The 14,369-nt window shown below is 43.1% G+C and overlaps 1 protein-coding gene across 6 annotated transcripts in view; it reads right to left on the minus strand.

Annotated features, from left to right (window-relative positions):
* Positions 1-12,975, minus strand: part of NR3C1 (nuclear receptor subfamily 3 group C member 1) — a 106,334-nt gene extending 93,359 nt beyond the window's left edge. Inside the window, exons 1-2 of one of the 6 annotated variants that reach the window (XM_045513385.2) lie at positions 12,836-12,975; positions 7,167-8,381 (exon numbers count right to left, since the gene is read on the minus strand). In XM_045513385.2, coding sequence (XP_045369341.1) covers positions 7,167-8,368 — 1,202 coding nt within the window. In that variant the 5' untranslated portion in view covers positions 8,369-8,381; positions 12,836-12,975. Of the gene's footprint in view, positions 1-7,166; positions 8,382-10,104; positions 10,537-10,770; positions 11,288-11,562; positions 11,886-11,952; positions 12,086-12,835 lie in introns of those variants that run through there. The other 5 variants (XM_074360870.1, XM_074360869.1, XM_074360868.1 and 2 more) reach the window with 5 other exon arrangements.
* Positions 12,976-14,369: the final 1,394 nt, after the last annotated feature.

The raw sequence follows: 14,369 nt of genomic DNA on the forward strand, positions 1-14,369 counted from the left end.
TATATAGGAAAGAATATGGACAATGTATATTTTTTAAAATCTGCTAAAGTAGTTGATTTCATTAGTGACTCTTATAAAACACCTGACTAATCTGTACTATGCTTCAGGTCTCTAGAACTAGAGGCCAGATGTTAAGAGAAGCCTGCCGGGGAGCTTAGACTACTGACAATAGGATATTCAAAGTGGTAACACCGCTCACTAATTCTGTGATCTTTTTCTAGACACTTTCTATAGGTCTCATTTCCTCATCTGAAACAAATAAGAGTGTGGGGAGCAGTGAGCTCTCAAGTCTCTTCACGCTCTAACCTAAAATCATTGTGTCTAGCATGTAAAGCAAGCTTTGAGAACCAAGAGACCCACCTTTCCGGCTCTGCCAACAACAGCGGTCGCACATTATTTTCTACATACCATCAACTACATCATTTTAAATTATTATTTTATAATAATAATAAATATTATAATAATATAGTAATTTTATAAAAATGCCAAATCTGGGTTCATTTTTGTCTCTTAGTTGACAACGTACAACAAAAAGGTCAAAGAATCAATTTCAGTATACCGCAGTTGCCTCCTTCACGAAAGCTATAGGTTAAGAGGACCGTAGAGTTTTAGAAACAGAAACACACGCACACACGTGTGTTGAAAATAATTCATATATAACAGTTTAAAAAGTCTGACTCCAAAACACCGAGGTATTCAAGGTCGTGGACTGGTCAGCTCAGCCTCAGAACTCAAGTCCTCTGATTTTCACTCTAGTTCTTCCTACTATTTCTACTACTGGATAACTAAATTCAATTGGAAGGGATCTGAAAAATTTTTAAAAACCGCCAGATTTGCAATTTACATCATCTTAAAATTAAGGAAGCACTAATAATCACAAAATAAAAGCACTAAAACGTTAAAACAACAACAAAGTAAAACAGTATCCATAACAAATCGGTAGAGCTTTAAGGTTCAACATGTGACAAGCATAAGGTCATAAGTCACTGTCCTGACCCAACCAGCATGACATAATAAATCTCGTACTAAATCAGATGTCATTTCACAACAGCTTTTAAAAATTGGCTATCAAATACACTTTCATAACAGCCACAGCTAAATTTTATCGACAATTATGAAATCAACTAGAATAAAGGTTAATTATATTATGAAAAGAAAAGTTAACATTTATGGCAACAAACTGTATGTCCTAAACACCGTATACTTAAGCTAAACTCTCAGATTGTTAGTTACAAAAAATAAAAATTCAGTGTAAGGTAACATGCTAAACATCTACAACTACTCATATCATTAAATCTTTCTCTCCTCATATATATTTTTTCTCCTCTTATATATATTTGGTGCCCCACAGCGTGAATTTAAAAAATTCAAAGGTAAGAGGTATTTTTACCAAATTGGTTGTATTATAGAAACTATTCATCTTGCTGAAACTTGCTCAAAAGAAAAAAAAAGTTAAAGCACTCCAAATTAATATTTGAGTTACTCTGTAATAGTATGTTTAAGGACGCAGCTCTACCAAGATAAGTCATTAATATTTAAACTGGCCCAAAGATAACATTAGGGGATGACACACTTCCACTCAAAATAATTGGCTTTAAGGACTACATTGCAATATAAATACTTTAAATGGCTGTCTAGCAATTGCAAAATCCCATAATTTATTCTATATCTGAACCATTAAGTAAGGACTTCTCTCCTCAATATTCCAGCAGAAAAAGACACAATCCGTGGAAATATATTACTAAAAAAGAGGATTACACTCCAGAGTCAGATGATCACCTATTTAAAAGTGCACTAGGAAACGGAAATAAGTATGGTTGTATCAACATAAGATATCATTATTTCAACTATATCCCAGTAATTAGATTTTTATTGATTAAACAGAAGCCTAAATAAAAATGGGAAAAATACGAATTTGATTTTAGCTGAAATGATCTAAATAATAATTTAGAAATAATTTAAGGGAATTTAAATATCCATTCCATCCTTTTTGTTTCCCCCATAATAAAGTACAGCAAAAAAAAAAAAAAAAAGAACAACGTAACCCTATAAACATTGAGGGTTATATTGCCACAATTAGCTTTAGATTTTTACCTCAAATGAAAAACTAAATTGTAATCCTGGTTAATGCACTCCCTCTGTACTTAAAAACTCAACCCCAATTTTCTTTTTTAGCCCTCTGATTTCATGACAATTGATGCAAACTGTTGGTTTTCAGAACTGTTCTCGATATTTCTAAACTTACCCTGCAGCGTTCCACACCTCTAGTGCTCCTCCCTCTTGCCTCCCTTCCCCCAACAGCCGCTAATTCACAAGCTCCACTAGAAACCTGTATTTAAGGGACAGCCTTGACGGTAGCGAGGAATAAAAAGGCAACCTGTCAAAATTAGGTGTTTCGGGTCTGACAACACTCTCTACAACTAATTCTAAGTGGCTATAAAATTGCTTATTTTCTAAAATATACCTTAGTGGGTAAAATCAAGACAAAAATCACCATCAAAATTAATCCAGTTTAGCATAAAAATGATCACGCACAATTCAACGAGAAAGGGACACTTAGTGGGTCTTTTCTTTTTCTGTTTCTAAATGGAAATTCTCCATAAGAATATTTTCATTTACTTGAGAAATAACAAAACTGAAGTAGTATAAACCAGAAGAAACTGAGAGCAGCTGGCTCTCCGAAATTACAGAAGTAAGGAGAGCATGGGCTTTTAAACTCTTCCAAAAAGGTCAATAAGTAATTGATTTTTCTCAGTTATAGCTTAATTCAACAAAATATTTCTTGAAAACTCTTTTGCGACACTATTTACCGATGTGTATCTTCCATGACTCAGAAATATGGAAGCAAGTGCCCATTAATTTGGCAGATACCTGTAAATACTGCATTACACAATTACCAGGATGTCCTCAGAAGGGTAAATGCTATTCAGCACAAATCTGTTTTGCCTATTCATTTGCTCACATAAATAGCAGTATATAATGAGAAATTATTGCTCATTAAAATTAGGTATGAACTTAAAAGTAGAAGAAATATATTTTAAGAGATATGCCAACTTATTTGAAACCCAACATAAATTAAGATTTCCTAACAATCAGGCTATTTCAATCACCTTCAGGCCAGAGTGGATGAAGCCTTACATAATCAACCAGTTAATACATATGTTCTTTCACATCGGGCACTTACACTTAAATAAACCCTTTGATCCAATCTCTGCTTCACTACAATCTCAAAAGGCCCCTAAAGTGATATCCACCCACATATGAATTTTCCTGTTAATGCAATTTGCATTTAATCTACATTTCTGCAAGGTACATTTCAGAATAAGTCTATCATAAAATTTATAAACAGTCAATAAATATTGAAAGTGGCCAGTTTAACTAAAGTATCTGTAACATCAACAGACCATCAAAACCACAAAATAATACAAATTATGTTATCAGGGATAAAAATAAAATGGAATAGACAAAGAAACATCACAACAAGTAATTTCAATAAAATCTGACCACATGCCAATCACACATTTCTGTACTGGAGTCATTCCACACTAAATTGACACACCTGAATACACAATGTGTTTTATCTTTTTTTTTTCTTTTACTAATAATATGGTCATAACAAAAAAGAACAGGGTTCAAAAAAAGAGAAAAGATTCTTATCATAAAGCTAAAAATAAATAACCAAAGGGAAATCTCTTTAAACATTCAGAAATAAATTTATACACATGAATATCAGAAATATTACGCTTGAAAGAAAAGATAATTAAACACTCACTGCCAGAACCTTTGGAGAGGGAAAAGGTAGAAACTAAAGAAAGTAGCCATTAAAAAGGGAATAAATCATAATTCAAAAAAATCTCTTTCTTATGCCTCTTCTTTCTGAGAAAACAATCAACACAATGTTAACAAGAAAAACGAAAAAGGGAAAGATTTTGAAATTGACACAACACTGTAAACTGACTATACTTTAATAAAACATTTTTTTTTTAAAAAAAGGGAAAGATTTTGCTTCACTCTTCCTGTAATTGTACAGGTCATTTTCATTATGTTAATAAAATTAGACACAGATGCAACTGATAATGAGAGATGTTAAACCTACATAAATTTTCATAGCTTCATAAATGTCAAACCGAGCCCTAAACTCCACCTAAGATGGTTTACAGATTGATCCTGCATCATTCTAATAATCTTACCCTTTAGAAAATTATCAACTTAACACTAAACTTTCATCATCTCATAAGAGCTCTAATTCCACCTGAAACCATTTCCACCTTTACCTCTTTTTCAGCAGTTTTACCATTAGTACTGAAGTGAAACAATGTTGAAAATCAAATTATGCAGAAATGTGCCTTCACTAATGTTACAAGTTTATACGAGATTTATTGAATTTCAGTATTTAAAAAGCATATTGCATTAGAATGGCTAATTCGTTTTACTCAGAGCATGTATCTGAGTATCAGTAAGGTTCTTCTTGTTTTACTATTAATGAGCTTAAACCTCAAATAAAAGAAAATACTATGCTCAGTCATGATATTCATAAGTTTACTATTTAATGTGATAACTGGATGTTGTGCTGGGTTGACACATCAGAAGGAATTGCCTTCCCTGGCAAAACAGTGGAAAGTGCTTTTTTTAAAACATTCTAAGAAAAAGTACTATTAAGTCACATCTTAAAAGTCAAATTGTAATTTATGCTTTTAAAAATTTTAAATAGAATGCAAGTGAAGTTTTCAGGGGATTTAATATTCTTCTATCTAAAGTCAGAAAGTCAGGAATCAATACAGTTGTGGCCTCAACATGTTGATTTATTGGCCGATTACTCAGGGTCACTGGTCATAATGTTTGGCTAGAACCATGTAACAAGTAGAGAAGAGAAAGCAACCAATTTTAGTTGTATCAGGACTGTTGTTTGCAAACAATAGGCTAATTCAGTGATGGTTAAAAAAAAAAAACAGTTTCAATTTATTTGGAAGAAGCTTTGTTCTGGGTAAATCACAGTTCCCAATGTTAAGTTAATGCTGTAAGCTATAAAATGTTCAAACTTTCTCAAATGATCCTGTGTAAGTTATTATATGTTTCCGTTAGGACACAAACTACTGATTCTAATTCCAAATCACACATAAGCATAAAAACAATCATTTCACTGTATACCAAAAAACCTGGAAAGATCCGCACCAACACTGCTGTGTCCGCCATCATATGGCTGTGATGAGGCTGACACACTTTCTAAATGCTATCAATTACGCAAAAAGGTATTAAAGCTATCTTTAATGACTTAAAGTATGTTCATCTAAGACTTAACGCTCCAGATTCCAGATTATATAGGGTTTCCTGAAAGTTCATTGTGAATGGAAAATAAGTTCTTGTTCCATCCCCTTTTTTTTTAGTAAGGAAAATGAAAACAATCCTATGCTGATTATCAGAACAAAATGCATTAATAATCCCCAAGCATTTCCTAAAATATATGATTTTTCTTTGTACAATTACATTTGTATAAATCAACGTAACAGTTTCCTACAGATCCCTTAATCAAATCAACTGTACGTATTCTAAGACAACAGCATATTCAATCATGAATTCTACTGCCAAAAACGTGAGATTGAAAAATTTTAAAAACAGCATGTTTTTACATTTAAACATAACAGTTTATGTGATAGCACCTCAAATCTTCTTATTGAAAACATTTCAAACCTTCAATTCATAGTGACAACAATAAAAAGCTAAAGCAGTGTTCTAAGCAAACCATAATCATTATTTAAATAACAGATTAATAGTTTACATTACATTAAGACACACATGAACAAAGGATTTTTTCTTCTTTTGATAAGAAACATCTAAGCCTTTTAAAGGAACAGAGCACAGCCTGTATGTATCTAAGTCTAATTTTTTTCCCCCAACAAGAAAAGCTTCCTAGTTAAAGAGGAAAAGAGACACCTCAGTATAAGGCTATATCTTTAACAGAAAAAATATTTTAAAGAGTTTTAAATAAACTCTTCACTGACTAGTTAATGGGAACAGTGAGTATCACTAACATTTAAGAAAAAAACTTGAAACACTTAGGTACAAATAAATCACTGTGTCTACTATGCCCTTCCAAAAAAAGAAAAACCCCAAAAAACAAAAACCCCCAAAAACCAACAATCCACTGATTAATCAATCTTGTGTCTCTACAATTACATTATAAAGTTGTAATTTTCCTTCACACCTAAAATGTGATGCACATTCACCTGAATCGAGGATGAGGGTATTGGATAGAGAACTTAACTCCTACCAACAGAGAGAAACATCTAAATTTAGAATTTTTCCCTGGTAATTTCACTTTGACAGACCTTTTTGAGCTCAAATGGAAATGGCAATGTTCTTGTAAATGACTGAGAAAGAAGAAGACAGAGACAAGTCACACACAGCTGAGACCAAAGCTTAGCAGTGCTGGCCATCAGTTACACACTTGAGAACCTGTGGGAACATTTGAAAGTAAAATCAAGCACCTTGTTGCCACCAATTCCTTCCTTAAATAAACCAATCAGCAGACACAACCTCCCTACTTTAGGTCAGGAACCCTGTGGGCAAGTCCCAGGTCTAATACTCGGCTCAGGTACACTACTCAGTGCATTACTTTAGCAACCTCAGAACTCAGATTCTTCAACAGAACGTTCAGTTTAAAGAAAAGAGAGCACGGTTCAAGCTTCTAATTTTTAACCCTTTAATCCCGTCACTTCAAAATGTAAAAATATAGCACAGCTTTTGATTATGTAAAACATTAAGAGTACTTTTCACTGTAACCTAAAGAGCATATTCTAAAACAGCTTAAATGAACACATACAATAAATACATTTCCAAACATTATACCCCCTCGAACATAGTTTTTACTGAAGATGCCTGTTAATGAGCAATATTATTTTAAATTTTGACATAAAATTTTCAACCACTGGCCAACGAGATACTGAATACCATGATTTCAGGGGGAAAAAAACCACACCTCGAAATGGTTTTGCACAGATACATCACTTAGGCTGTCTACCACGCCTGCTTCCAAAAGACCACTTAAACTTGTTCACATGAAAAAGCACATGCATCACTGGAGAACACATACAAATAAACGAGTATTTCAATCTACTCATCTGTCTTAAATGTACCACTCTCAAGAAATAGAAAAGTATTCACCTTACCTTGAGTAGCCATTAGAAAAAACCGATCGACCTGGGAAGTTCAAAGTCCCCAAGGAAGTCAAGTTATCATCTCCAGATCCTTGGCATCTATTCCAATTTTCTGAACCAACAGGAAGTGGTGGAATGACATTAAAAATAGGTTTCTGATCCTGCTGTTGAGAAAGGGATGCTGTATTCATGTCATAGTGGTACATCTGTCCCCCAGAGGTACTCACACCATGAACAGAAATGGCAGACATTTTATTACCAATTATATTTGCCCCAGAAAAGCTTGCCTGACAGTAAACTGGGCCCAGTTTCTCCTGCTTAATTACCCCAGGGGTGCAGAGTTCAATAAAATCTTCTTTTTCTGTTTTCACCTGGGGCACTGGCACACTGGTGGGGCTTGGTAAGATCAGATCTCCATTATCCTTAACTTTAGGTTTAGTGTCCGGTAAAACAAGAGGCTTATAGTCCTCATTTGAGCTTCCTTCCAAAAGGAACGGGTCACCCTCTCCTGCCAAAGGAGAAAGCAAACAGTTGTCATCTATCAGGAGGTCTGAGCTCCAAGGACTCTCACTCGTTTCTTTACCTGGGGACCCAGAAGGAAACTCCAAGTCCTGGAGTTTTTTCCTCCAAACATCAAAGGTGCTTTGGTCTGTGGCATACAACTTCACATTACCCCCGTTGGTGCCAGTCTGGCCCTTCAAATGATGCTGTTCTGAAGACACGTCAGAGTGAGTCTTTTGAAATTCCCTCTCTGTGGGGGCAGCAGACACGGCAGCAGGTGCCGAGTTCTTGGGGTTCTCTGGAACACTGGTCGACTTATTGAGGTTCGCGATGCTTTCTTCCAGAAGCCGAAAGTCTGTCTCCCCAGAGGAAAGGCTGGTTTGGCCCTGCGGTGGGAATCCCAGGTCATTTCCCATCACTTTTGTTTCTGTCTCTCCCATATACAGTCCCATTGAGAGTGAAACTGCCTTGGACAGATCTGGCTGCTGCGCGTTGTTGCTTCCTGAGCCTTTTGGAAAATCAACCAAAAGTCTCTGCTGCTTGGAGTCTGACTGTGAAGCGGCAGCCAGTGAGGGTGAAGATGCAGAAGCCTTAGCAGTAGCTCCTCCCCTTAGGGTTTTATAGAAGTCCACCACATTTCCCCTCTCCCGAACAAGCACACTGCTGGGGATCTCTTCTCTACTGGGGGTGCTTAAAGATTCCTTGGGGTCCATCAGGGAATATTAGCTACAAAAAAAAAAAAAAAAGGAGGGGAACATAATAAGCTAGAAAGTCACATTATCTCTGTGATCCGATTAGTAAGAGCCTGTTAAATGAACCTTTTAGTTAGCTCCGAATCGAATTCAGAAGAGTAGTTTATCTTCCAAAAAAAAAAAAAAAAAAGCTGTATCCCCTGTTCCCATTCAATGTGCCGTGTCACATTTAAAAGTACAAGGCAGTCCATTTGCACAGCTGAGGACAAAACTGTATCAGCTGAGCTTGGCTATTCACCCAGCCACGCACAGAATTGTAACTCTGTTAATCACAGACATTATCACTCATTACATCTGATTATTCTAAAGGTTCAAGCTGATGTCAAAGTATTTAATTAAAAAAAAAATTCCTGCCTCTTTTCAAGCAATCAAGGCTGTTGTGCTGTTCTTCGAATCATACACGTAAAATCTGATAAAAACCATGCTAGAATTCTCTAATTATTCTCAAATTCCCCTCCTACCAGCTGGTTACACATTCAAATCTTTTAGTACAACCTACCGGTGCACATTTTATTTCAAAAATAAACAATGATGATTTGCTTATCTTTCAACAGGCTAGGAAAAGGCTCTTATTTTTAACCCACATTTCTTACTGAACGTACCTATCAGCTGCCTGCCTTCAAATTTTGGACATACGAAATGAAATACACTGCATACAAGCTAACTAAAATTCACATTTTAAAAAGCAGAATAGAATGTGTAGTAGATTCTCGGTGCAATTTTAACTTCTTTAAATACAACAAATAATAAAACCCTCAAAACACAACTAAATCTCAATGAAGCCACTTACTTTTTTTTAAACTGCTTAAGACCCTCAGTATGAAATACTGTATCTCTAAATTAAGATTTTTCCTGACCAAACATCGAAGTACTGAAAAATAGATGGAAAAAAAAAAACCCCCAAAACTGTAAAATCGCATCCATATTAATCCAAGTAAAATAATACCGAATAAAATACTCGGAAAAGTTTTCTCTGCGATCTAAAGCTTCACCTATACTAATCCTGAGCCTTTTCTCAAGAGAGTTACGTTGCTGGTAGACTATTAACAATCAAGATGTTTTAAGAGGCGGGCACAGATTTTGATAAGCACACTTCCGACATTATAGTCAAAAACCCGTTCAGTGAAAGGAAACTTTTCCTGCACGGAGACTTTAAGAAGCATAAACTTCACAGCCCTCACTGAAAGTGGGAGTGTAATGAAGGTACAGAAAGGTGGGGATCCGCCACTACAAATCTTGAGGGTAAACTGCTTCTCTCTCCGATCCTCCGCCGCGTTTATCTGATAACGATCTCTAAACACAAGGTATCAAGTGGAGCCTAATGAATTTCCACGCCGCTTTGACAGCTGCCTTCCAACTCGAAACCAAAACAATACTTCCTAAAACGAAACAATCCCTCAAACGACTTTATCCCCCCGTTTAAATCGCAAATAACCCTGTCACATTAATGGGCCTTAATGAACCGTGCGCAAGGGTCTTAAGTGGCATTAGAAGGCTGCAATTATCAAGTCTACAATCTCAAAACGTCAAACCAGCGCCGGTCACAAATGGCACCACAAAACCATCACAGGTAGGGAGGGTCTTTTTCCAAAAGGGGCCCCTTCAAAACGTCAGGCGCGGAGTGATGCCAAGCGCTGAAGAACAAACCCTCTCCGGGGAGAGAAAACTGCGAGGTTAAAAGAGAAATGCGTCCAGACCTGTTGAGTTCTTTCTCCGACACGCCCACTCCTACCAGATAACGCCAGCCCTGGCCGAAGTCTCCGAGTCGCAGGCTGTCAGCCCCCCACGTGTGCACACGCACACACACTCACACACACACACACCCCGCGCGCCAGCCGGAGAGGAGACGCACGGGAGCCTCGACACCAGCCCTGCTCGCGCTCGGGCGCGCCAGGGTGGAGTGGAAAGATTCGGGCCAGGAGAATTCAGACGCGGCCCCGCGTTCCCCAGGAAAAAAAAAGGGGGGGGAGGGGTGTTTGGGAGGCCCTCCGGGAGGGAAGAGATAGGGGACTTGAGCAAATTTTAAAAAGAAGCCAAGGATTCTGCCCCGGGGAACGAGAGGCTGGAAAGCCGGGGCGGCTCGACGAGGCTCCCCTCGCCGAGAGCTCAGGTTCCTCCCCCTCGGCCCGGCCGGGGGACGGCGGCCCAGGGAGAGGAAGAGGCCAGCGCTGTCACACGCGCGCTGCCCTTTCGTCACCGTCACCCGGCCCTCGCCTTGCCCCCACCCCCACTCCCCCAGGCTAATAAAAGTTTGCAGGCTCCCGCGGCAGCCCCCGAGCTGGCCTCCGGGCCCCGGCCCGCACCTCGGGGAGCGGGCGCCCGCGCGGGCCCTAGCCCCCGGCCCTGCCCTGCCCTCCCCTTACCTCTGCCAGCGGCGCCGCTCGCCCTCCACCGTCCGCAGCGCCCACCGCAGCTGAGATAAACAACTTAGCGTGTGAAAGCAGGAGGAGCGGGAGGGAGAGATTTTTTTTCTAAAAAAAGGAAGTAAACAGCCGCCCCCTTCTCCACGGGGGGAAGGGAGAGCCCCTATTTAAAAAAGACTCCCATTTCCCGGCTGACAAGCCAGCCCCCAGCCCCGCGCCCGTCTCCGCGGGCCAGGGCTCCTAGGTGCGCGTCCTCCGGGCTGGCGCCCCGCCGCTCCGGCCGCTCCGGCGGCGGCGTCTCTTTCCACCCTCTAGAATCCGTCCCCGACGGGCGGGCGGTGACTCGGGCTCCAGTCACAGACTCGAGCTCGCAAAATGGAGGAGGAGGAGGAGGGGAGGCAGCGCGGACACGCGAAAGGGCCGCCCGGCCGCGGCGAGCGAGCGGGACCGAGCTGGGGGCGGGCGGAGGCGGCGCCACGGCGCGCACACACTCGCACACACACGCGCTCCCACTCCACCCCCGGCCGCTCCCCGCCCGAGGGGCCGCGCGGCGGCGGCGGTGGCGGCGGGGAACGCTGCAACCTGTTGGCGACGCGCGGCAACTGCAGGGGAGGCCGCGGCCCCCGCCCCCACGCCCTGCGCGCGGGCTCCGCCGCCCCGGCCGCGACGGCGCCTGCACGCCCGCGGTCCCCCCGGGCCCGGCCCCGCCCCCCGGGCCCGCGGGGGCTTCTCTTCGCCCGCCCACCCCCTCACCCCCAGGAAAAAGGAGAGGAGGCGGCGGCGCGGGCCGACCTGGTCTTTCTGAGGCCGGCTTCGGAGGGAATCCGAGTTTCCCTAGTTTCTCTTCTCGCCGCTCCTTCCCGCCCCCGCCCAGCTCCGCGACTCCCGACCCACTCTGGAGCTCGCCGTGTCCCTCGGCGGCGACCGCCGGCTGCGCCCCTGCGGGTGACAGCGGGCTGGCTGGGGGATCCGGGGCAGGGCCCGCAGCTTAGCCGCGGGGGTGGTCCGCGCCACCGCCCCCGGGCCGACTTACGCGAAGTGTGTTACTTCGCATGGGGCTACGAGGTTGCACGGAAACGGTGCCGCAGCGTCTCCGCGGCTCGCGGGGCCGGACGGCCAGACACGCCCTCCGGAGAGGCATCAGGGAGGGGAGGGCAGGGGAGGGGGTCGGGGCGTACGTACTCTGGGCCCGGGGGGGGAGTCGCGTGCCGGCGGGTCCCCCACCCCGCATCGTCTGGGCGGCCCAGTCTGCAGACGCCGCCGCGCGCTCGCACCCAGAGAGAAGTTGCAAAGCAGAACCCACCCTCCCCCGCGCCCCGACTGTCCCCCACCCTCTTCCCCGAGTCTGTGAGGCGGCGGCAGCGGCAGAAGGAGGCGCCGCCTGCCAAGTTCAACCCCCATCCTTCCCTCCTAGCGCGCTCACACTTGAAGGAAGTTGCACACCAAATGCAAAACCTACTGCGAGCTGGATTTCTTTGCTCTTTATTATTACTGTTATTATTATTAAGGAAAGCAGGAGGTGGCAGGCCTAAGAGCAAGCTGCAACGAAATAGTAAGTTGCTTGCAAAGGACGCCCTCCTCCCTCCGCAACTTCCCAACTCCCGACCTCTCCTTTCACCCCCTCCCGGGATAGCGTCCAAGTTCCCCGGGGAGGCCCCTCCCCCGAATCTTGACATATGCTGCACTCTTCTCAACGCGTCGCCCACCCTTTCGTCTTCGTGGGACCCCGCTTTCTCCAAATAAAACAAAATACACGCAGCTTTAAAGTATCAGCATTAAACTCCTTCCAGCTGTTCCCGTTACACGCCTCCCCCCTCTGTCAGAGGGTAACACGTGGCCCATCCCCAAAGAGAGGGGCGTGGGGCGAGGGGTGTCGCGCGGGAGGCCGCCGCCCCAGCTGCTTTCTCCTGCTCGCCGCGTCGGGAGGGCTCGGGCGACGCGAGGACCGAGCTTCCTACCTTGCGCGGCACATACTATGATTTTTGTGACTCGGGAAAAGGTTGTGCTGTGTTGCTTTAGGGTTTGGGGAGGTAACTTTTGCGCCCCCACAGGTGACAGTACTTGCCAGCTGCTGACGAGGGCGGAGGCTGCCGCAGCTCCACCTAGCCCTTCCCGGCCGGGCGCTCGGAAGCGGCCGCTCCTCCGGCCGCGCTCAGACTGGCGGCGGCTGCTCTGCCCTGACATCTTGCAGAGGATGGGGGAAGCGCGTGCCGGAAGCCGCCCGCCGCCATCTTGGTAAAGGCCGGTGATGCCGCCCGGCCGCCCGGCCACCATCTTGGCAACGGTTCTCGGTCGCGGGCCGCCAGAGTCGCCCTTCCTAAGTTCTGAGGGGTGGACGCTGCCCCGTGTGTCGTCTGATGTGACAGGAGAGCACTAGGCTCCTGGCAAGCCGCCAGCCCGGAGGCGATCTGCACGGGTCGCCTCCAGATGATGCCAGGGCCGCCATCTTGGCAAAGGAAGAGCCGCTCGCCGCCTCAGGAAAGAAAAGGGAACCAAGACCTATGCCAGCGTCGAACCCTCAGCCAAGAGAAGGGCGCTGAGCAGCCATAGATTAACAAAAGTCCTTCTAGATCCTTTTCTTTCCCTTGGCGCCAGTCAACTGGAGGGAGGCCCTTGTCCTGGGTGCTTATAGTGGACACTGGGTGAGAATTTACTCCGAGAACGCTAACTTTCCTAACTTACATGTCTCAAATACTAGCATCTTTTAGTGGGTTGGGTCCCCAAACAACCAACAGTTTCATGGGGAAAAAAATCAAGACCCAAACTTACAATAATGTTATGCATGTTTTAAAAGTGAGTTCAGTAACTCATACTGATGATTATCCTTGTACAGCTGCTTGAAAGTGATACTAGAAGTTTCATATAAATATGTAATTTGCACATGTAGAACATATGTAAAGGGACCGTAACAGTTACCTACTAGAATACCACTTCCCATACCATAAACGTATTTCATAGTTGAATCTCTGCTGTAACAAAAAAAAAAAAAAAAAAAAAAAAAGTAAAGAAAAGAAAAATCCACCTCATCTCGCTTACCTGTTCACATTCTCTGTGGAGGGTACCCTGCTTTTAAATAATACCTGCTTTTACAAGAGTGCCGCTTTGACTTTCTTCCCACTCATTTTTTCCTGCATGTCCAGTGGATCACCTTAAAATGGAAGAAAACACATTTTAAATTAAAAATCCCCATTGAAAACACTTCCAGTTGAGCAAAGTGGTTTTTCTATGCCCTGGTCTAAATGTGCGTTCTAATTTTTGAATTTGATAGAAAAAATTCTTAGTCTTTAGTCTTTCGTGTTCATTTGAAAGCAGGCATAAACTGTGGACTAGCCCAGTGCCTGCTTTTCAGAGTTAGAATTATTATGCTTTATGGCTAACATTTATTGATTCTTTCCACTACGCGCCTGCATGCACACACATGCACACACTCAGACTTTTGCTGACAATAGGTGAATAGACAGGTATTCTAATTTTTGAACATGAGGAAACAGAGGTTTACAGAGCTTGCGGTATATCCAAGGTTGTACACCTAAGTGTAGAGGGTAGAAATAGACAATATTGAAGAGGTTTTTCTTCACTAACCTCGTAATTTCCATAAA

The sequence above is a fragment of the Camelus bactrianus genome, chromosome 3 (genome assembly GCF_048773025.1).
Source record: "Camelus bactrianus isolate YW-2024 breed Bactrian camel chromosome 3, ASM4877302v1, whole genome shotgun sequence".
NCBI lineage: Eukaryota > Metazoa > Chordata > Mammalia > Artiodactyla > Camelidae > Camelus > Camelus bactrianus.